This window comes from Nothobranchius furzeri, chromosome 12, assembly GCF_043380555.1.
Source record: "Nothobranchius furzeri strain GRZ-AD chromosome 12, NfurGRZ-RIMD1, whole genome shotgun sequence".
NCBI classification, from domain to species: domain Eukaryota; kingdom Metazoa; phylum Chordata; class Actinopteri; order Cyprinodontiformes; family Nothobranchiidae; genus Nothobranchius; species Nothobranchius furzeri.
In genome coordinates this window covers 10,002,445-10,027,117 of record NC_091752.1, presented here as the reverse complement: position 1 = coordinate 10,027,117, position 24,673 = coordinate 10,002,445, and the positions used below count along the sequence as shown (strand labels likewise).

The 24,673-nt window shown below is 44.1% G+C and overlaps 1 protein-coding gene across 1 annotated transcript; it reads right to left on the bottom strand.

The window, feature by feature from the left end:
• Window positions 1-4,924: 4,924 nt before the first annotated feature.
• Window positions 4,925-22,712, bottom strand: LOC139061576 (uncharacterized). Its single transcript, XM_070541912.1, has 4 exons — window positions 22,164-22,712; window positions 20,276-20,443; window positions 19,357-19,452; window positions 4,925-5,772 (listed from the first exon to the last, which is right to left on the bottom strand). The coding sequence occupies exons 1-4, from the start codon at window positions 22,710-22,712 to the stop codon at window positions 5,440-5,442; spliced, it is 1,146 nt and encodes a 381-aa protein (XP_070398013.1). The 3' UTR covers window positions 4,925-5,439.
• Window positions 22,713-24,673: the final 1,961 nt, after the last annotated feature.

Sequence of the window (24,673 nt, the reverse complement as noted above, 5' to 3'; positions counted from 1 at the left end):
TTTTCCCCTTCCTTTCTTTAGTCCACTTGACATGGAGCCACAGTTTGGGGCACATTTTTACTTGAAAAAAAGTATTGAAAATGATCAAGCTTTGGCTTTACAATGACACTGTGTAGGTTGCTATTCATTACGTTGCTCTATTTAAAAGTAACAAGATAAAGGCACTTCAGCACATAAAATTAAGATTGTCACTTGCCAAATAGACTACACCCTCCCGTTTACCTATAAGAAATGCCTCAAAATATCTTTAAATTCTTTATTGATGATTTAATTGTAGACAAATAAAATGGCATTTTACTTGCCAAAAAGTGATTGAATCACTAAGATTTTCATGGAGGCTAAAATTGACCAAATAAGGGTTTTATGTATTATCTGTTGATGTTACTGTACTCATACTGCCTACTGTGTCATCAAAAACACCCCAAAAATGGCAAAAAAAAAGAAAAAAAAAAAAGAAAAGAAGATAATTTCCCTTGCCAAAAATTGATTACAGTGTCCTGGTCACCTGTAAAGGGTTACATTTACCTAAATATTACTTTATTTATTATTTCTTGATGTTATTGGTGCCATCACAGGATGCCGGGTGTCTTTCACATTCATAAACACTTCAAAAATGGCAACAAATGATCACTTCCCTTGCCAAAAATTGATTACAGTGTCCTGGTCACGTGTAAAGGGTTAAATTGACCTAAATATTACCTTATTTATTATCTCTTGATGTTATTAGTGCCATCACAGGATGCTGGGTGTCTTCCACATTCATAAACACAGAGTCCTGGTCACCCATAAAGGCTTAAATTGGCATAAATATTACTTCATTTATTATGATGCTGGGTGTGTTCCACAATCATATTCGAATAAACGTGAAAATATTCTGTCCGAATATCTGTTTCTTGTTATAAATATAACAGCTAGAAGGATTTACAGTTAAAATAGGAGAAACACGTGACTCCCCAGGAAGGGTCGTAACACCACTTGCCTCATGCACATAAGTGAACAAAACAAAGCAGCATGGAGACACTCCGTCTCCAACCACCTCTCAGGCAGCAGCCTGCACTCCCAAGTTCTACACGTCACCAGAACATAAACAACCGCAACACAATAAAAGCAGTGTTATACAAAATGGAAGGCCTGTAGTGTTTATTCTCTTACAGTAACAACTTATCAATTTTTGGGAGGAATTTAGTTGAGAATTTTTTGGTTTTTATTAATTGTGCAATAGAAAAGTAATCGCTAGATTAATCATCTAAATAGTCATTAGAATAGTCGACTATTCGATAAAATAATCGTCAGAATAATCATTTTAAAAATAATCAGTTACCCCCAACCCTACTTTTTAGAATACCAGGATAGGAAGGATGGTGTAGGTTTATGTTTATTAGATTGATACATAAATACTACCAATAAGAAAGTGTACGTTGGTGTGTGTCAGAAACAGCGTAAGGCTTAATGTCTTTTCCAAAAAAAACAGGTGATGGGCCGGTCTCCAGTCAAAATGCCCGGGCTGAATTTTTGTCCCAGTCCAGCCCTGCTTCCATCCCAGTCGATTGTGTTTCTCGGGGTGGAGCTGAACGCCTCCCTAATGAGAGCACGTTTGTCGCCCGTGAGAGCGGCAGATCTCACCACGGTGATCTCCCGCGTGCAACCCCGCAAGATCGTGAGAGCCCTGTTAGTCATGAGACTTCTGGGCATGATGGCTGCAGCCCACTCGGCGGTGCTACTAGGGTTGTTGTGCTCGAGGCGCCTGCAACGCTCATCTGCCTCCGGGTACACCCGATACGTCAGAAGAGACGTATGTTGAGGGTTCCCCCCTCAGTGGGCGGGGGCCTCGCTCACTGGGGGAACCCCTGCATCCTCTCACACGGGGTCCCCATCGGAAGTCCTACGTTACACGTATCTGTGTTTACGGATGCATCACTGTCTGGGGTGGGGGGCACGTGCTTGTCCCATACGGCGGCAGATCGCTGGCCCTCCCACACGCACGAGCACATAAATGTGTTGGAGCTTATGACAGTGAGGAATGCGCTCAGACACTTTGCTGCCCTTCTCGATGGCCGTCATGTCGAAGTTCACACAGACAGCCAGGTGGCGACAGCCTACATAAATCGCCAAAGGGGAGTTCGATCCCTCCCACTATTGCGCGTAGCCACAGGTTTACTGTGTTGGGCACATGTCCACCTGCAGTGCCACCTACATTCTGGGGATCCTGAATGTAGCGGCAGACATCCTGTCGAGAGGGGTCCCCGCGACTCCGACTGGCGTCTGCATTCCGCACATCTGGATAAAGTTCGGGGAACTGTCTGTGGAGCTGTTCACGGCTCGCGAAAACGCTCAGTGTCGCCTGTGGTTTTCCCTGAGTCCCCGGGACCAACCCCCGTTTGGGGCGGACGCCTTCTCACACCAGCCCTGGCCTCGAACGCTCCTGTATGTGTTTCCACCAGTCCCTCTGATTCCCCGTCTCCTGGACCGAGTTTGGTCAGAACAGCTCTCGGTAATTCTGGTGGCTCCCAGACGCCTGTCCGCGTCATGGTTTCCGGACCTGCAAGCGCTACTGTCCGGCTCCCCGTGGAGACTCCCGCGAAGGGAGGACGCCCCTCCCCAGGCGGATGGGATAATCAAACATCCTCCAGAAATAGGCCAATGGCTGTAAGTCTGGCCACTGAGCGGTCACGCTTAGGGGTTTGTTTCTGGGCTGCCGCATGATGTGGTCACCACGATTCAGAGTGCGCGGGTGCACCATCAAATCTTATGCTGCTAAATGGGCAGCTTTCCAGAAATGGTGCACAGAGCGGAATTTTCAAGCGCTCTCCTGCCAGCTGGCGGATGTCCTATCGTTTCTACAGATACTGATGGACAGGGGCCTCGCATTCAGCACTATTAAAACATGCAGCTATCTCATCCTGTCACAGGATTTTGGTGATGGGTCTGTTTTCAGTCATCCCCTCACAAAACGTTTTCTAAAAGGTGTCAGAAGGAACAGGCCTGTGTCCCGCCCACTAGTTCCCCAGTGGGATCTAACGGTGGTTCTGCGTGGCTTATTTGAAGCCCCATTTGAACCCTTGGACCAGGTCTCACTCAAGTTCCTGTCACAACTGCCTTGCTGCTGGCATTGGCATCAGTCAAGAGAGCGAGCGACCTAACTCGCCCTCTCAGTGGCTCCCGCATGCCTCAGGATCCGGGAAGATGGAGGGTCTGCTGTTTTATGCCCCAGCCTTTGTGCCCAAAAACATTAATACTTCCTTCAAATCCAGGTCAGTTTTCATTGGCTGAACTTTTTCCTCCTCCCCATAATTCTGATGAGGAGGCGACTTCCCATCTTCTCTGCCCGGTGCGCGCGATCGCACGATATGTGTCACGCACTTCAGGGATTCGCCGCTCACAAAGCATGTTTGTGCACTACAGGGAGTCTTCCCTTGGGCACGCGCTGTTGGCCCAGCGCCTTTGACTCTGGCTATGTGACGCCATTTCACGCTTACACATCAGCAGGGCGGGATCCCCCTGAGACACTCAGGGCTCACTCAGCCAGAGGGATTTCCTCTTCTATGGTGCCCCACAGTGGTGTGTCAATGGAAGTCATTTGTCAGGCTGCTTCATGGGCTTCACCCTGTTCCTTTACTTGTTATTATTTATGAGATGTGTCTTCAGGATCCATCACTCGTTCAGTGCTTGGACCTCAGCAGGCTGAGTGAATGCATTATGGCACCACATCAGCCTTACTTGAATGAATTTCATCCTCTTGTGGATGATATTTTTTAGTGGGAGCCTCACTCTTATCTCTGGCTGCGTCAGCCTTTTAAGCCCTGGGCTGAGGCTGAGCGACCCTCACTAAAAGGAGACTTGTTGGGTGTGTCCATTGGTTGAGCTAACCAGTGTGGCGTAAACCCATCCAGCTGCGCATTATTCCAATAGCAGCTCGCTTAAGGGCTAAGACTAGACGAAATAGAACATTGGTTACGTATTGTAACCCCAGATTCTATGAGTCTAGTCGCAGCCCTTAAGCCACTGGCCCCACTGGTTCTGTTAGGACTAAGAGCCATCGGAGGCAAACAGTGGGGTCGTTCCACTTATATAACCCACAAGGGGTGCCCACGTGGTGGGCGTACATTTAAGCTCTTCATGATTGGCTGATGCTGAGATCACCCTTCCAATAGCAGCTCGCTTAAGGGCTAAGACTAGACTCATAGAATCTGGGGTTACAATACGTAACCAACGTTTTTCATCTGATGATATTAGAACATGTCAGTGATGTCTGAGGAGCTTTTACAAACACTGTATAATTAATACTCCTGGAGAGGGTATGAATTACAGAGGCTTCTGGGGAGCCCAGTTATTGGGGGGGGGTCATTTTGCCTTGGCCCCCAAAATGTCCTGAAACAGCCCTGGGTGTGTGACTGAGTTTTGAAGGTGATCTGAGCTGTATCAGATGTATAAATATGACATGTGTATAACTTATTGCTTTATACAGGTAAAAACGTGTAGTGGAGATAAATCTACCTACATTTTACTTTTTGTTTTGTTTTCTTGTTTTTATTGAACTATTTTCCTGTCCTGTCTGTCTCTCATCTTCCTGCATCTCCTCTAAACTCTCCAGAAAAACTGCTGCCTGGATTCTTACTTTTTCACTGTAAACCCGAATAAGTTGACTGAACTTAAAATTTTTGAGGTAATCAGTTTCCACAAAAGTTTTAAGTAGACAAACCATATGTTTTAAGTATGGTTGTACTCAAAATTTGTATTTATTGTTAACTTAAAATTTTCAGATAATATTCTATATTTAAATAATTAAGATAAACTTAAAACTTATATATTTTAATTTTAACATTTTTGTGTTACTTGTAGTTAAATTATTTGATGCAACAGAATGTAATTATATTACAACCTAAACTCAAGTAATATGATTATCAACTAATTAAATTACCTTTCTTTTTTAATTGTGTGTGGACCACTCAAAAAAAGTATATGGCGATTCACTTAACATTTTGTTTATTAACATTTTTATGGACTTGTGAAAAACATCACATAAATTTTTTTTTATAAAACCATCAACATGGAACCACTGACATGGACTGGAGCACAAGTGAGCGTACAAAATGCTGCTAATAACATTTAATAACATTTTTATAAAATCATAAAAGAACATCAGTCCTAAAAGTCATCTTTCTTCTAATATATAAAAATGAAAAACAAAAGGTCAAACACAAAAGAGATTTTTTAAATAAACAAAAATTAAATAAAATAAATATTTTTTTAACAGGTTCAAATAATGTTTATCGGCACCCAAATAACCTTGGATAAAAAAAATGAGGTAAACTGATGGGAATTACATCCACCCAAAGCCTGTAGAAAACTTAAAAGTGCTTTAAATAAAATACTTCAAAGAAGGTGCTCAGTAACAGTGTGCCTGTCCTAACAACCAGTTGCCTTGCATATCTTTCATAACTACTCACTCTGTAACAAATCATTTCTAAGAGCATGAAGGCTGGGTTTCAGTGGTTTGCCATCATCAAGCCCCATGAAGACTTTCTGGACAAAGGTGAATGTGTGAACTAGTTTCCTGGGGTAGTCCAAATGCAGAGCATAGATCAAGCCAAACAATATGGCATATGCATCAGCAAATCTGGCAATATCACGGATCACCAAGTCGCCTTCCACCACAACAGCCATGCTTGAAGGACTGAAATGGACTGGACTGGTCTCAGCAGAGCCGTCAGCAACCACTGTGAGAAGGGCAACTGGAGTGTCAGTCAGGTTCGTCTCATCCAGCGTGCCCGCCTGGAATAAACACAGTATCAATAAGTAAGGTTGACTTGAAGGGCCGTGACAAGCATTATTTGTAATCTAGCAAAATATTCTGCAGTCTTGTGGGTAACACGTTAGTGACACATCAAGAGTCCTCTATTTACTATTCTTTTAGAAAATGTGTAAATTAATTAATTAGATTTGTGTGTTTATAGCAACTAGGGTTGGGTATCGAGCGGGAGACGAAGGCGGGCAAAACAGGAAAGGAATCTAGTAGCGGACGGACATTGTTCCGGGTCTTCGGTAATTGGCGGAGATGTTAGTGAAGGCGGAGAAGAGGGTGAACTAGAGGAAAAACAGGCAGATTCCTCCTCTATTTACAAACTCCTGGGGATGCAACAAGTGGGCATGGTGCGTCGACTACTGGATCTGACGTCAACGAATTTTTAGAATCAAGCCGTCGACGTCATCAACACTTTGCTACAAATCTACCAATAGGTGTGGTTTTGTTGGTGCGTTAACGCAAAACTGCAGTAAAACATAAGTCGGAGAAACAGGATGCCAACTCATCACATGAAAAGAGAACATCAAAAAGAATGTGAGAAAGAAACAAAACGAAGACACAGGAGAGCAACAAAACAGGAAGCAGAAAGTTTGTGCCCCTGCCCCGCGAAATAGGAAAATGAGCGCCGACCAGAATTAACGAGTAGCGTTTAGACTACCGCGTTCTTGCTTCAAATTTAAGGAAGTACCTGGCTGATGCAGAGTTGATGAACTTTTCATGGACAAGTGTTTAAAATATAAATATATGAAAACACATCATGACATGAGAATAATACTTGTAAAACAACGTGTTTTAGCTCTGCTTGTCAGCTACAGAAGAACATTTATAAACATAAGACGTACAGTCGCCATCTTAAAAAAACGGGGCGACGGAATTCTGGTGTAATATGCATGTTCACTACAGTGGACGGTACCGCGGTATGCGTGCGTCTTCCATGGTGAAATATCCATCAGAAGAACGCATCACATTTGTCCTGTAGGAGCTAAAAGCAGTGTTTTGTGTATGTTGACATGTTGCTTATCAATGCCAGCCGTTTATCAGGCAGCCCAGCTGCTGAGTACATGCTCCAAAAACATGTTGATCTGTCCAGCTTATGTAAGTTTCAACTACTTTTGACCATATTAGGATGTGGAAGTAGCACCCCATCATTTCTCAGAATCAAAAGGGAGGTGGGGGTTGAATAGTATAACTGATGCTGCGTGGTGTAGGAGAGTGGGCTTTTGCAGAAGGATCTCCAGCCGAGGTGTTTAGATCGAAGCTGGACGCTGTCCCCTGTGAAGTGTTGGTGATGTATGGATGAGTTGTGTAAATAAATGCCCCCCCGCTGAGTTTGGACAAAACCTGTCTCTTTCTTGTTTTTGATAAGGAAAAAGAACCACATTTGGCGACCACGAAGCGGGGAGTGGAGGTGTGCTCTTCGGATCGTTTCTCAGTCCACTGAAACTTGACTCCGGGGCCCTTATAGGTAAGAACAACTTTTGTTCAATTTTGGAGTTATTTCCGTGGATTGTGAAATGGTCTGGGAGAAAAAACATGCCCTACTCATAATTTAGAATAACAACAAGAGAAGGCGCTTGTCCAGAGCAGCGGTGAAATTATTCACACATGTGTGAAGTCAGCTGAGTCATTTTGATGACGGACAAAGTTTGTGACAAATTAAAAGCTGGGACAGCGAGAATTGGAATAGAATTTGACAGCTGATTAAAGTCCAGTGAGGACAAGTGAACGAGGTCGACAATTGAGATCCAGTAGGGTGCCTCGGTGAAGCCGGGCAACAACTGGGATCTGAGAAAAAGCGCTGAAGTTGTGACAGATAAGCTTGCCAGTAATTCGGTTGAATCCTCGGGGATTGGTAAATTTCATGAGTTTTTGGCAAAGATATGTTTGACGTCAGAGTTTGCAGCAAAGTGGCTGTAAACAACTCTAGAGCTCAGAAATTGTTTGTTTGTGAGAGTGTGTTTGTGAGAGAAGTTTTGTGGGTGGGACAGGCGTGTGAGATAAGCGTGTGTGTGTGGAGGAGATAAGAGTGTGTGCGAGTTGAGAAGTGGGTGCGTGAGTTGAGAAGGTGTGTCAGGCGCCAGAGAATTAGAGGAAAAAAGAAAAACAAAGGAGTAATACAGATCAATATTGTTCACTGCAGTGCTAAATTTTGATGTTTAATGTTATACAAATTTCAAAGTCTGTGATCTTGTTCTGATTAGTCTTTAAACAGAAAACCAGAAGTTAAAATAATTAGTTTTAGAGTGACATATATATAAATAAAAATATATGCTGAAGTGCACAAGCATGATAACTATTTTTACCAGCTGGGTAATGTGAAATATGAGAAATATAGATTATGATTAATAAATAAATAATAATGTTCATGCGTGTTGAGTGTGTGGCATAAAATGATGCTTCGGTGTCAAATTGCTTTGAAGTGTGTTTTTCTTATCTCTATGCAAGTGTGAAAGCTTTGCTGTGTGTGGTTGTTTTACTCGTGAAAGGTCAAATACTCTGATCTTGTTTGGGCTGTTGCTTGGATGAACTGGAGAGAAGCTGATTCTTCTTCTGCTGATTCGGTCTCTCTTGTGGTTGACTTTTTCCTGTGTTGTGATGTTATAAAGCTGTATGAGAGTTGCTAAAATCTGAAGGCTGAATGCTCTTGGGTGTCGTCAGCGTGTTCGTTTCTCCGTAGACACCCTGAGCTGTCAGACCCAAGTTTAGACTGAGCAGAGGGGCCAGTCCAGAAGCGCAAAGCTCCACCTACAAGCTGTCCTCTCCATACACACGCACAGACACAGAAGTACAGAGGCGATCCCGCCTCTGACTCCACCTCTGTGTGTGGATAGGTTGGTGAGCCAGAGGGCGTAGAGAAACCCCACCCTGTGGGCTGAACATTGCTCACACACAGCTTGGACCAAGGATACGGCTATTTTTAGCCTGTCACACAAGCCTGACTCTGCAGGACAGAAGATTTGAGTCAAACTCATCTTGCAGCTTAACTGCTGGAGAAATACATACATCAGGCATTAAGTTTTCTTTCAACAATAACTAAAGCTTTTTGAACTAACTTTACTTTAGTGTTACATCAGAAGAGATTTGATTTTAAGGCATTTACAATAAGAAGATAAATTGTTCAACATTTGTGTAAACAGAGCAACAACAGATTACTCAAGACCACAGCATCATATGTTACCAGTATCTGTTTCAACTTTCAATTCTTGTGTTATTTTCAGGAGATTATAAATAAACAAACTAGTCAACTAATCAAAGGAATAATAGTGTCACTGAAACTTCAAAATGTCTGTCACGCCAGCAGGAATTTTGGCAGCGAAGAATCCGGCTTTAGCAAAAGAGATAAAGCACATGTCAGAGAAGTGGTCAAAACGGACGAGAAAACTATGCAATCCGTGGCCATCTGAAGGCACTTTTGACGTAGTGGCGTGTGATAATTTGGAATTGAGAATTCAGGATCATAAAGCAGATGGATCTAAGAAAAGACAGCAGAAAAGAGAAAAAGAAATTCAGATCCTGGACTTATTCAGGAATGAAGGAAAGATTTACAGACAGAACTTTAAACATGCCATTCTTAAAATGAAAGACAAATTGGACAAACCCCAGAAGGAAGTGAAGGCCCCAGCAGAAGAGGGCCTGTATCCCCTTTTGGGAACCGTTACAATTACGGGAGATTTTGATTTGCGCGACACATTCGACAAAGGTCCTAAGGGTTTAGATGTTGACAATGCAATTTTAAAATTAACAACATCACAGCAATCAGATGAAGCACCTGGCAAAGAAAAGCATGCAAAAGGAAGTGAGGAAAGAGAATTCGAACAAACAACTCCACCTCGTGGAACGCATCCAAAATATTGCAGTACAGAACGTCGAGCGGTAAGGGAAGAAGGACGAAGGGAGATTGATTGTTTTGCAGAACATAAGGATTTTTTGAAAAGGCAACCGAAGGCTAACTCATACTGGATTGACCTTGAGAACAAGGATGAGGATGTACATGATGAGCTAAACGATGTTGACCAAATTATACAGGACATATCTGAAGGCCTGCGGAAATCCTTAAATCACATCACAGGCACACATTCAGATGAGGTTAGTGAGAACACCACTAGCACAAGCAAGGAGAAAAATTTCAAGCCTTTTTACAAACCAGGCATTCATTCACCAGAGCGTGGTGATCCAAATACAGGTCTGACTCAAGAGAAGGAAAAACCAGGTCCTAGCAATGAAAGCCGTGATCTGAGACCCAGACATGACTTAAAACCACCTATTCGATACACTAATGATGGTCAGTACCCAATTTTAATTAAGGGCACAAGAGCTAATTATATTCCCTGGCAGAGCCTCGACCTCACTGGTTTGGTTTCACGGCTGCCCCACATTCAAGATGGCGCTGGAAAGTGGATTCGGGCCTTCGAACAGGAGACAACTGGGCTAATGCTTGCCCTTGGAGATCTCAAAGCTATTTTGGCTCGAGTTGTTGGGACATCAGCTATGGGAACATTGCTAGCATCCAATGGAGTCCAATGGATGCTGGACCCAATGGCTGACGGCACGGAGTTTAACATATACAGAAATGCACTCTGGAACATACTAAGAGCAGCATATCCCAACAGGATTGACCCCAAAGCTTTGAAAGGTGAGCCACTTTCAGAGACTGAGAGTCCTGCGTCATTTGTTGACAGGCAGCTCAGACGGTGGAAGCTGGAGACGGAGGAGGGTCCTGAGGGGACGCCGATAATGACTTCTCTGTTCCGAACATCCCTGATTTCTGCTCTCCCGACTCCTGTGCGAGACAAACTGGAGGATGTTGTGGGACTGGACTCAATGCCACATGTGCAGTTCAGAGACCATGTAGTCCACGCAGTGGACCGCTATCGGAAAGACAATAACAAAATGATTGAGCAAGAAAAGTGCGCTCAGAGAAAACTCACGCAGTTGCACATAAATGATCTCCAGCACAAGGCGAAGACCCAGGCGGCAGTGGAGAAAAGTGACAGCAAGAGTGACAGTCAAACTCAAGCATTGCAGACAGCTGTGGCCCCGCCTCAAACTCCATCTCAACCGGTTATCAATGTCTACCCAAACCAGTATGGTAGACAGCAGCCCGGACCACAGAGACGATTTCCAAATCGTTTCCCCAATCGCTACCCAACCCGACAAGGCTGGGTGCAGCAGAACCGACCCCCACTTCCAGGTTCATGTTGGGGGTGTGGCCAGATGGGTCACCTGTATCGAGACTGTCCGAATCCAATTCCAAACCCTGAATGGTCTGGGCGTGGTCGTGGAACACGACCAAACCGGGGAAGAGGAGGTCCAGTTAATCCATGGGCAGCACAACAAGGATTCTAGGGATGCCCGGAGGGCTCTGGGGGGGAGGAGCAACTACCAATTTTAATAGCTAACGCCAATAAAGAACCAGTGATCAATGTTAAAATAGAAGGCAAATCGGTCCCAATGTTAGTAGATACTGGGGCAACCTACTCATGCATAAAATCAAATTATGCAACTCATCTCCCCATGTCTGAGAAAAGCGTAAAGACAACAGGGTTCTCGGGAACAAAACAAATAAACCCCTTAACAGCTCCAGTAAGACTAGCAGTTGATGACAGTGAAATCGTAATTCCAATTCTGATTTCAGACCAAACTCCAGTTAATCTACTAGGAAGAGATGCATTGTGTAAACTAAAAACAAAAATCTGGTGCACACCAGAAGGAATTTATGTAGATAGCTCTGGAATAAACTTTCAAATGACTGCTCAGACAGAATACGCTAAGGTCTACTGGCTTGGTGACATTAACAAGCCAGTCTCAGAGATGTTTCAACAGTGGAAAAAATTTATTGAAGCTCAAATTCCAGAAGCTACTGTACCGTTCAGTGACTATCACTGCACAATGACTTATGATCCATCATGCAGTAGAATCTTTGAAGAAAAATGGGACAAAGAAACAAAAGACTTGCACGTTAGGCTAGTGTCACAATACATCGTGATAGGACAGCAAGGTGCAGCTGTGAATGTGGAAGAAAACCCATTTATTGAAAAATGGCACACTGTGCCAGAATCAGCACCACACATTACCTTAATGGTAAACAAAGGCTTTGGGTCAAGAGATCTTGGACCAATGATGTTAACAGCAACTAAAACAGAGTGGCAGAAAACAGATAACCCGCTAATCTATACTACAAAAAATGCAGAAATGATTAAAATTCTCTGCGGCGGCACCATGATGTCAAAACCACAGGTTGTAACAGTCGCAAACAAAAAACACATGCAAGGTTTAGCAGAATCAGAAACAGTTCAAAACAAGTTGAAAGCCAACATGCTAAAACAAGTTCCAGACCAGCTATGGTCTAAACATGACACGGATGTTGGACTGGTAACATCGGCAACTCCAGTTCAAGTGGAATTGAAGCCAAATGCAAGACTGCCTTATCGACCCCAATACCCACTAAAGCCAGAAGCAGAAGAGGGTATAAATGCAACTATTGAAGGTCTAATTCAAGCAGGAGTACTAAAAGAAACCTATAGCACATGTAACACTCCAATTCTGCCAGTGCTAAAAGCAGACAAGCTCAAGTACCGACTGGTACATGATTTAAGAGCTGTAAATGAAGTGATCACTGACTTTGACGCAGACGTGCCAAACCCAAGCACATTACTGAGTAACATTGATGGGGAAGCTAAATACTTCACGGTAATTGATCTGTGTTCAGCATTTTTTAGCATCCCATTGGCCAAAGAATCACAATATCTTTTTGCTTTCACGTTTCGTGGGAGACAGCTCACGTACAGAAGACTACCACAAGGGCTAAAACACAGTCCACACATCTTTAATCAGATTTTGAAACAGAGCCTCGAAGGCATCGAGGTGAACAGCACTGTGATTCAGTATGTTGATGACCTACTGATTTGCGCACGAACAATCGATGATTGTCATCGTGACTCCATTAAAGTCCTACAGAAGTTAGCTCGGGGAGGACACAAAGCCTCTCTAACAAAGCTTCAGTACTGCCAACCACAGGTAGAGTACCTAGGGAGAGTAATCTCCCATGGGACTGTCGCCATCTCACCAGAACACGTGGAAGGTGTGAGCAAAGCTCCACAACCACAAACTGTCGGACAAATGATGACATTTCTGGGAATGACTGGTTTTAACTCCGAGTGGATTGAAAACTATGCTGAAAAAACCGCACCACTTAGGGCACTGATTAAAGATGCTGGAAGTGAGTCTTTAAAATCGACTCTAAAATGGACAAATGAAGCTAAGATAGCTTTTGAAACCATCAAACAAGACATGCAAACTGCGCCAAGTTTAGCAACACCTGACTACACAAAACCATTTTTGCTGTACGTCGCAAACAGACATGACATGTATGCCTCTGCAGTGTTAATGCAGGACACATGCAGTGGACGTCGGAAACAACCTATTGCGTACTACAGTGCAAAACTTGACAATGTGGCACAGGGATGGCCCCCTTGTTATCAAGGATTGGCTGCTTTGCATTATGCTTATGAGAAAGCCTCAGTGATAACAATGGGATATCCTGTGACCATCTACACACATCACAAAATATCTGAACTAATCAACCGAGGGAAGTTTGTGTTAAACCAAGCAAGATGCCTGCAGTATATGCCACTACTGACATATCCTGACGTTGTCATAAAGAGGTGTACCGCAGCAAACCCTGCTAACAGTGTTCCCTTTGAGTTTGAAGGAGAACCACATTGCTGCATAGCCGAGGTATCTAGATACACTAAGCTAAGGCCTGATTTGGAATCTACCCCTTTCGACCAATCTGATGTCACCTATTTTGTTGATGGTTCATGTTTTAGAGACTACTTAGGAAACCATGCAGCGTTTGCTGTTGTGGAAAAAGTAGATGACAGATTTGAAACAGTAAAAGCTGAAAAGTGTAACCAACCCTGTTCTGCGCAGCTAGCGGAACTCAAAGCCCTGACCGAAGCTTGCAAGTTGGCAAGTGGCCAGGTAGCAACTATTTACACTGACTCTGCATACGCCCATGGTGTTTGTCACCTGTTTGGAAGTGTGTGGAGACAAAGAGGTTTTAAGAAGACGGATGGTACACCCATCCTTCATGGAAAGCAGATCAACGAGCTGATCTCAGCAATGATGCTTCCATCGAAACTGGCCATTGTAAAGTGCCCTGCGCACCGCAAGGGTAACTGTGATGTCATCAGAGGCAACAATGCAGCAGATGAGGCGGCAAAATCTGCCTCCAGGTGTGAAGAAGCCATTTTGGCACCTGTAATATCATTAGAGCCTGCAATAACACCAGAAGACATCATTCTGATTCAGGAAAAGGCAGAGAAAAGCGAGCAGCAGTGTTGGAGAAGAAGAGGTGCAACAATGGACTCAAGCGGCTTGTGGAGGTCTCATGAGGGCTTGATCGTTGCACCTGTCTCCTTGCTGACGATGCTAATCTCGGAAAGCCACGGTCCTGATCATTGTGGTCGTGCAGAGGTGCTGAAAAGACTTAACAAACAAGGTTACTGGTCACCATACCTAAAAGCCATGGTTGAGGAAGTAATAGATCAGTGTGACATTTGTGCTGAGAACAATGTAAAAAAGGGCATCACAGTCCCAGCGGGACACATTCCAGTGCCCGAAGGTCCTTTCAAACATTTGGTCATTGACTATGTTGACATGATTAAGTCTGTGCATGGGAAACGGTACATGCTGGTGATCATTGACAGATTCAGTCGGTGGATCGAAGCTGTTCCCTCTAAAGATCTAGGTTCAGAAACAGTGGTAAAGTTTCTAGTCAGAGAAGTGATTCCTCGCTTTGGTATCCCGTCGGAAATAAGCTCGGACAATGGTCCTGCTTTTGTTGAAAAAGTCCTTAAAGGTGTGTTGCAACAACTAAGGATAAAGCAACGATTAGGATCAGTTTATCACCCCCAGAGCCAAGGGATGGTCGAGCGAGCGAATCTGACGTTGAAGTCTAAAATCTGCAAAATCTGTGCTTGTACTAACCTTAACTGGGTTGATGCATTGCCGCTTGCCTTAATGAGCTATCGCATGCAAACTAACAGAAGCACGCATCTTTCACCTCATGAGGTCCTAACAGGCAGGCCAATGCCAGCTCCTCAGCTTAGAGGACCCCACAAGGGGCCTTCGCTGGAACAGCTAGAGCTTGAATTCAAAAGCTATATCAAGCAACTAACCAGCATCCATAAAGCCATCTATTTGCAGGAAAAGAGAAAGGAGCTCGTCTCTAGCGCAGGCGCAGACGGGCCGGTAGTTCCTGGAGACCAGGTGTACATCAAAGTTTTCAGGAGGAAGTGGCACGAACCGCGACGAGAGGGTCCCTACAAAGTGGTTCGAGCAACGCCAACAGCAGTCCAGGTCGAAGGAGGATCGACGTGGCATCATCTGACGCACTGCATGAAAGTCAAAGACAAAACTCAGGGCAGTATTGTGCCTAACGTAACAAACCGGCATGATGGCCGGAGGAGAGAAGGGCGTGCTAAGCCTGATGACAGTTCTGTTTTGGATAACACTAGGGGGTCTGATGATGGTGCTGGAGGAGGTGAAGATGGAGACGATGGCCGAGGAGCGACTCGTCGACCCATCACAAGAGCATACGCCAGACGACTTGGCCAACGACGAGGCAGCATACCATGATCAAGTTAAGTACAATTCAGCAGGCCGGATGCAACATAGGTCGGCATCCCTGCCTGCATTCGACGTAGCAATTGTTAAAACTGGTGATATAACCACAGTTCCAAGTAATGTTTTAACTACTAGCGCTACTGCTACTGTGATCCCTGATGTTTTGACTACCACAGCCCCTGTTGGAAAGGTGAGGGCCGACTGGAGCTCTTCCTCTCTTTTACAGCTAGTGACTCCACTGATTTCAAGATCTAAAACAACGCCAATTAGCAAGCTGAGAAGCGTAAACGCTAAGCCACCTGTCAGTACTACAACTCCCACAGGAGGTGTAGCTGTGAAATCTGGCTTTCCCACGGCAACCTCTGGTAGTAACCATGTTCGTAATCTCACTCAGAAAGGACAAAATGAACAAGAAGTGACCAATCGCAAAGCTGTACCTAAGACACTATTTGGGCCAATTAGACCTAGGTCCGGCGGTAACACAGGGCCTATCTCCCCTAGAGCGAGCAGACATTTGGCTATTGAGGATAGGCTTTGGGATGCAGCCATGCAAAATAGTTGGTATAAATGGGCTTTGTATACGACAAGAGAAATGACTCCTAATGACTGCATAGTGTGCGCTCAAGCACCCGGAATGTTACCTGAGGTTGTTCCGGAAAAGTATACTTCTAGTGAGTGTGCCATTACACAACAACGCACATGTAAGACTAGAAAGGTAATAGAGATAAATAAAAAGATTCCACCTCTTCTTAAGATGCCATTGTGTGGATTCCAATGCAGATTGCTCCATGGTACACGAGATAAGTACAAATATGTTGAAAAATATGCAGAATATAACATCCTAGAGGAATGTGCTGAATTTGCGATCCAAACAGACCAAAATGGTCCTCCAACGGACTACAAAATTGATTATAGTGCTGATTATGAATGTTTTGCAAGCGGAGGTTTCGCTGACGATGGAGGAGTGGACGTAGGTAATACATCTGTCAACTGTAACGTCACTTGGGTATTATCCTGGTTCCCGCATGCAAATATGACGCCACTTCTCATTGATACCCCTGTTTGGTATGAAAACCCTGTAACTCTTAGTCAGGACTGTGATAACATATCGATGACGATCCCCACTCTGGATCTCATAGGTGAGCAAGACATTCCAGTGGCCGACAGCTACTGGATGTGTGGTGGTGATGTTCTAATGAATGTTTTGCCAAGTTTTTGGGTTGGGTTGTGTACGCTAGTACGTATGAAAGTTCCAGTGACTATCTTGCATGAAGGTGTGAGTGAATTACTTCAGTTGGAGACTACCAATAGACGTAGGACAAAGAGGTATGATGTGTTTGATCATAAAGTGCATTTAAACGCCATAGGACTGCCAACAGGAATTCCCATAGAATTTCAAGCAAGAGATGAGGTAATAGCAGGTTTAGAGTCAATTCTTCCTTGGATAACAATAAATAAGAATGTGAAATGGATCAACTATGTTTATTTTAATCAGCAAAGAATCTTAAATTACACAGTAAATAACCTTGGCCTCTTGGGTGAACAACTTCATGCCACAGTCAAAATGACTTTGCAGCATGACCAGGCTTTGGACTGGTTGCTGGCCGAGAAAGGTGGGCTCTGTAAGTTTCTGAACTCCAGTGGGCAAGAATGTTGCACCTACATTCCAAGTAATACGGCCCCTGATGGTGCATTTACTGAAGGCATGAGGAAATTGAAAGATTTAAAGATAGAGCTGAAGGAGAATGCAGGCAGGGAAAGCTGGCCCTTAGACTCCTTAGCCCTCAAATTGGGTCAGTGGGGAGCTATTTTGGTAAAAGCAGGAATTAGTGCAATAGTAGTACTAATTCTGATTTCTCTATTGGCATGTTGCATCCTACCTGTTGTGAGGAGACTGTGGGAGCGAACTCTGGCTGCCCAAATGAACCTTGCTGCGTCGTCTCAATATGTGCAAATGGAAATGGCCGCAATGGACTCAGCACAACACCCAATGTGCCTGAAGAATGGGACGGCTGATGGGACAACGGCGGAGTAATCTTTGCGTCTCATCATAGATGTTGCTGTTGTGGTTACATGCACTCGACTAAGGAATCGGCCTCAAAGCCCTCTTCCAGCAGCAAGACCCCTGCAGCAGTCATCAATAAAACTGAACTTGACTCTTATGTTTTCTTCACTCCATTTCTTTTTCAGTTCTGCAGCTGGGACTCTGACTCCGTTCTCTATTTCAGTTGAGCAGTTGTGTTGTTACGTTGAGTATATTCATTACACCTCCTGTTGTGTTTAACTTTTATAGGTTTAGTCACAGCGACATCATCTAGTCGTTCATTCGTATCCACGTCAATCATTTATTTCACATGAGTTTGTATTTTTGATTGCATATTCACGTACAGTTACTGGTTGCAATATTGCTAAGGGTAATTAATGCTCGATCATGCTTATGATTTTTGTTCTCTGTTGGAAGGTTTCATCAGTTTGTTTTCTCTTACGTGCGTTCTTTTGTTAATTCACTGTTACCTAATGTCTGCCATATACTTAGGCTAGGCTTGCATGCTCACTCTGTGCTTTATGTGACCGTCCTGTTTGGGGCCAGGAGGTCAAGGGGGAATTTTTCCTGTTAAGAACAGCGGACAGGTTTTTGCCCCCTTACAGTTTGCGCATGCATTTTGATGTGACTGAGCTGGTTAAAGACGTCACATTCCATATTGTGTTTTGAAGCTGATACTTACTTTGTGTACTCATCCAAGTGTTGGTTTGCAGTTACTTCGTCGTTACATATATGCCTATATAGTTTGGTTGAAGTTTGTAGTGTATTTGTCATTTTGCCATTCGACGCCCATTTACTGGTTTATGTTAACGTTCACTTATGTGTTAAGTTATATGTTATGTAGCCAGCTTATTAATGGGGGTGGACACCCCCATGGGGGGGATCTGTAGGAGCTAAAAGCAGTGTTTTGTGTATGTTGACATGTTGCTTATCAATGCCAGCCGTTTATCAGGCAGCCCAGCTGCTGAGTACATGCTCCAAAAACATGTTGATCTGTCCAGCTTATGTAAGTTTCAACTACTTTTGACCATATTAGGATGTGGAAGTAGCACCCCATCATTTCTCAGAATCAAAAGGGAGGTGGGGGTTGAATAGTATAACTGATGCTGCGTGGTGTAGGAGAGTGGGCTTTTGCAGAAGGATCTCCAGCCGAGGTGTTTAGATCGAAGCTGGACGCTGTCCCCTGTGAAGTGTTGGTGATGTATGGATGAGTTGTGTAAATAAATGCCCCCCCGCTGAGTTTGGACAAAACCTGTCTCTTTCTTGTTTTTGATAAGGAAAAAGAACCACAGTCCCTGTCCTCGTCATGAATTAAATAAACGTTAATTTTACCAGGTAAAAACACATTCGCTGTAAACCTGAGGGTTGCTAGTCCGTTTGATTGATAGCTGTAGTTCATCTCCGTCCTCAGTCTCAATCAACGTTATTTGAAAAAAAAATAAAGAAATGAGTTGACTTTACATCCTTCTGTTAGTGCAGCTGGCCACGTAGCAAGTTGTTACCATTTTACTGTGAAACCAAGTAAATAAAAGCGATAAAGGGCTACAACGGGCTTGTTTTGACTAGCTTCACCGGAATTTTGACGTGTGTAAACGGTCTTTTTGCCGACCATCATGGAGAACGGGGCAGTCTCGTGCAAAGGGTCAATAGCGAAATCAGGGTTTCTGTGTGTGCGCAATCTATTTGGGTTTGCCTCCTCCCACCCCCACTTGTGACACACACACCCTAATTTGAGCCCAGGTTTGATCCCCCCCAACACACAAGTCTAATGCAATGTTTGTTAAAGCAATTGTGAAGCTGCTTTGTAATAAAACCATATAAAATAATCCATGGTATGTTATCTCACTGGTAGAATTTAAGTAATGCAAGAGACACTTACATCACATGTCTTAAAGAATTCTGGGTCTTCCTCCCGCAGGTATACTGGAAGGGCACGTAGCACTGCAGTCCGTTTCACATCGACATCAGGTGCTTCCTATAAAGGGAAAAGAAAATAAGAGTTAATTTAACACTAAGTTTACAGGTGTCATTGCCTGGGGATAATACATGTTTATGACACATTAGGCTCTGCATAATTTTGGAGACATTTCTTTTGAGACACAACCTGTCTCTCATGACAAAGAGCTTGTTTCTTACTCATTTGACAAAAATCCTAAACATTTTTTTTTCAGGGTTATCTAGACTAACACTTTTGTTTTTGCTCCCATTTTTTAGGCCTGTTGGATATACTGCCAAGTTCTCTGAAACGCCTTTAAAGACGGCTTATGGTAGAGAGATGAACATTCCTTTCATGGGCAACAGCTCTGGTAGACATTCCTGCAGTCAGCATGCCAATTGCACACTCCCTCAAAGGTTACAACATCTGTGGCATTGTGCTGTTTGATCAAACTGCACATTATAGGGTGGCCTTTTATTGTGGGCAGTCTAAGGCACACCTGTACATTATTCATGCTGTCTAATCAGCCCCCTGATATGCCACACCTGTGAGGTGGGATGGTTTATCTTGGTAAAGGATAAGTGCTCACTAACACACATGTAGACAGATTTCAGAACAGTATTTGAAAGTCATGGGTGTTTTGTGAATGTGGACAAAGTTTCAGATGTTTGAGTTCAGCTCATGAATAATGGGAGCAAAAACAAAAGTGTTGCATTTATATTTGTCTTTGGTGTATATAGAAAACAGATGTTCCCAGCAATTAACAGTAGCTCATAGGCAGTCTAAAAACAAGCAAAATTGAGTGATTAACATAGAAACTTTTTAAATTTGTGGTAGCAATTTTATCTTTATCAATATTCACCTGATGATCATAATGATTCAGAATGTTTCGCAGAGCCTCCGATATCTTGCCAGTGCATGTGGCCTTCTGTCTGTATAGAGCCATAAGTCGTGGTGTGTGTCTGTCAAGTTCAGCATAGAACTGTTTCTGCAGGTTGATGTTTGTGACTCGGTGGAACTCCGCACAAACCTAAAAATACAGGAACATGAAAACATCCAATATAAAGCAAAATTACTGGCCAAATTGAGAAATCTTATATTTAAAGAGGGATTTCCAAATTTGTGCCCAGTTTTATCTTAATGCTGTCATTTTAACATTTGTTTTTCAATTTGAACTTAACCTTTCCAACACAATTGTATCACAAATCTGAAATAAATTTTTTGGCATCATGAGCCTAATGAATGTAAGAAAACTTCTCTTTAATTCAAGAGAACATCAGTTCCTACATTATAGACTCAGCAAGTTTTATCTGTGGTTGCCTGTCTACTTAAAGCCGGACGTACACTGTGCGACTTTTTCACTTTTTTGAGCTGATTTTCCACTCGTGCGACAATCCACAAGATCGGGGCGAGTTTTGCGCCGAGTGTCGTGTAGTATACAGGGGGTTACGAGAGGCAATTAACACCACATGACCAGCTATCGAGAGCTCGCACAAACTTCTGGCGTGTTTAATATTTTGCTCGTCCCTCGTGAGGGTATCGCACTGTTGAAGCGGCGCTGCGAGCAGCTGCGACGCAAAAAGTATCAGAACCGCTCACGGCGCATACGCAATCCTGCATCAACACCGCTCGCCCGCTATTTCCCTAATAACACACTTTGTTCGTTTTAATTTCTACACGTTTTTTACTCACAAAGATTGTCAAGAAAGAGTGTTTGTCGTGTTCATGTCAAATTAAACTGATCACAAAACACAGATTTACTTTCTTTATTTCATTTTACTCATCCAGCCCCCATAAATCCCTGTGTGTCCTGCAGCACTCCCGAAGGACAACAGGCAAAACAAGACAAAAAAGTCTCACGTGTTGAGTAAAAACTGCTATTTTTAGCATATTTTAGGGCCGACGTGTTGCTACCAGACGTGCAGTGTGAGCAGTCAGATCGCATCCAAGAACTGGGTCGTGCAGTGTGAGCACATGACTCGTGAGATCTGCCCTGCGAGGAAGTCGTACAGTTTGAGCTGAAGCTGAGTGCTACGAGTGAAAAAGTGGCACAGTGTACGCCCGGCTTAACTCATTCACTGTCATTGATGACTAAAGTCGTCATTTTAGATCCCACCGTTCACTGCCAATGAAGACTTAAGTCGCCATTTGAATGTTTTTACTGTGTGGGCATTGGAATGAGCCCCCGCATCGTGACTGAACCTCTCACCTCTAAAGCCGATCTTCATCCGCATATATCACACATGACGTGATCAGGAAGTAGAAAATCCATGTGTTAGATCGTTTTGGGTGGCTGCTGTAAAAAAAAGTGAGGTGCGAACCGGAAAAGCTTCTGCCGATCACAATTCAACAACGGATTATGAAAGAACGGATAATGCTCGAAATGCGCAGATTCTTCATGATTTAAGGTGAGTCTCCACTTTGTTTTGGTTGTTTTGGCGTCAACATCCTAGCACACAACGTTCTGTGACTCTTAAAAAAAACTATAAAATTGGTGAGAAACACTGGCAGCGAAAGGGATTTACCGATCAGGAAACGGCTGGCAGCGAATGAGTTAATGTTGAAGCACCACAACTAATAGGGTGCTTAGTTGTAGCGCTTTAAGATATTTTTTCTACCTATTTGAACAATGTTTATAAGAAGTACTTTGTTTAACATGTTAAATAAATAAATCTGAATCTGAAGATCTGCTGAACTTGCATTGTTTCAAGTTAAATTGAATAAGAAAAAAAAATCTGTGCAACACCAACCTGTGAGTGAAATCGCAGAGCTGGCCATTTCTCTAAGAAGTCCTTCACCATTGGGTTTTCTTGAACGATCTCATGGCGATGCAGTGCAAAGGTTGTTTGCATCAGTTTTTCAATCATTACTTTGTTGGGCTCGGTCTTCTCAACCTCATTTTTTATCTGGACTCTCAATTCCTCCAGACTGGCCTTATCTTCTCCTCTTGGAAAGTTTGGGAGGTAGTTTACCTCAGCTTTTCGTGCTCTTTTTATGTTGGAGTGGGGATACTCTCCTTCTGGGTTGTTGATACTCCTTCTACCAGCATTCACGGACACCTCCGCGCATCCGGCTCTGGCTAGCTTGGTGCGGTAATTTCCCATCTTAAATTTTAAACTGGTCTTCCAACCATAACTTCCAGGCTCATTAAGACATGGATGAGTGGTAACAAGAGCTTTTGCTGCCAAACACACATCTCTGTCACTCGGATAGGCTTTGAAGGTGTGCATCACTGAAGCCATGGTCTCCAAGATGTTGTGCTTTTGGGCTCGTGTCAATTTCAGTTGCTTTCCAGACATCTCGTAGGCTTTATTTCCCTTCTCAAGGACATGTTCGACTTCGTAAGAAAAGGTAGGTACTGGGAAATGTTACGGTCTGGGGGTGTCATCTTTCTCTGATTTACTTTTTGAGCTTCCTTTCCTCTGCAGGTGGGCGTGTCCGGTTGTGGGGAAGTTGCTAGCAGCTGCAAGCAATCCACTCATCACCTGCCAGGGGATATTTAAGCACCTGAGAGGCGGCTTCACTTTGCTGGATGATTAACTCTACTTGGGTACTCAACTAACAGCCGAACAACTTGTATCTCCTAGTGATTTGACTTTTATCTGGATTTTGAGCTCTTCATGATTTTTGACCACTTGTCTTCCTACCTTTTCACCCAGACATCCTGTTACAATAACTACCTGGTCAACCTGCCATTCGCCTCTCAGCGTCCTCCCATGGTCTCCCCCACGCCGGCTCCCCACCTTCCTCCTGGATCTCCTGCTCAATAATTGCTCAGCTCCCTCCTCGCCTGGACTCTCAGCTTCCTCTAACTCAGTAAGCCATCTGCTTCACCCCCAGACCAGACAACCAACCTCTCCCGAACATTCTAACTGAACCTTCAGACCGTAAGTCTTAACTGATCCATTATTCCCATTTTTCTGCAACCAGTCCTGACATTTTTTCGTCCTTCAGACTCCCCCCACCGGATCCCAGCAGTCCAGCCTGACATTTTGTTCCTGCCATTTCTCCTTTATAATAAATCATTATTTAACTCTAATTCTGACTTGTGGATTGATTCTGTATGTCGTGGGTTAGGCATATACCACCGACCATGACAGAATCATCCAGCCAACAACCTAACCTCAGTACAGAATCTGTTGCTGAAACTTTGTCACAACACAGTTTGACCCTGCAATCCCTGTCTGAACAACTATTCAGTACTAACCAAGCTCTGTCTCAATTAGGCGCTATGATGAAACAACTAAACGATCAACTCACCCGCCCGGAACCCTCTGTTCCCGTAGCTCCGACCCCGCCCGGACCCACTTCACCGGTACCATCCGGCCCATCCAACTTCCGGGTCGCCTTGTCTCCTCCACCGGAGACATTCGACGGAGATCGGAGCTCATGTAGAGGCTTTCTCCTCCAATGCAGCTTGGCGTTCCAACGCTCCCCGGAGTCTTTTGTTACAGACACAGCTAAGATATCTTACATAGTGGGGTTGCTGCGCGGCAGGGCTCTCAGATGGGCGGAAGCCAGGAGCCGTTCCCCGACCTTTCTCACAGGTATGTTTTCTGAGTTCATTTCCGAGTTCAACCTGACGTTTGATAAATCTGAGCCCGCTTCTGAGATAGCCAAACGGCTTTGGAGCCTCCGCCAAGGGAGGCAACATGTGTCTGACTTTGCCATTGAGTTCAGGACCCTGGCCTCCGCATCCACCCTTGATGAGGAGTCCTTAAAGGGAGCGTTCTCACAGGCCCTAAACGAGCGCCTCCAGGACCAACTGGCGTACTGCCAGGAGCCAGAGACTCTAGAGGCTCTTATAGCACTCTGCAACCGGATTGAGAGGAGGTTAAACGACTGGCATAGAGGTAACCACTCATACCTTACCCCATCTCCACACACTCAGCTCCGGGTTGCTCAGCCGGCACCGCCCTCACCACCCAGCGAACCCATGCAGTTGGGTCGGGCAAAACTAACCCCAGAAGAACGCAATCAGAGGATGAGGTCTGGTCTTTGTTTATATTGCGGCCTAGCCGGCCATTTTGTCTCTACCTGCTCCAAGGCTTTAAACTCCAGGGCCCACCAGTAGGACCTAGAATTCTGGTGGGCGGCTCATCTGATCTAGCTATTTCCCGTTGTGCCCTAGACTGTTCCTTAACATACGAGCACTCCTCCATAGCCACTCAGGCGTTGTTAGATTCTGGGTGTGAGCAAAACCTACTTGACCCTAAGATCATAAAACAGCTCAGCATCTCCATCATCCCTCTCGAGGTTC

Coding starts and splice junctions, on each gene's coding strand:
- LOC139061576 (XM_070541912.1), bottom strand. CDS start 22,712: ATGTCTGGAAAGCAACTGAAATTGACACGAGCCCAAAAGCACAACATC. Junction 19,453..20,275: donor TGAATCATTATGATCATCAG/GTGAATATTGAT, acceptor TTCCCTTTATAG/GAAGCACCTGATGTCGATGT. Junction 5,773..19,356: donor AATTCTTTAAGACATGTGAT/GTAAGTGTCTCT, acceptor TGTTTATTCCAG/GCGGGCACGCTGGATGAGAC.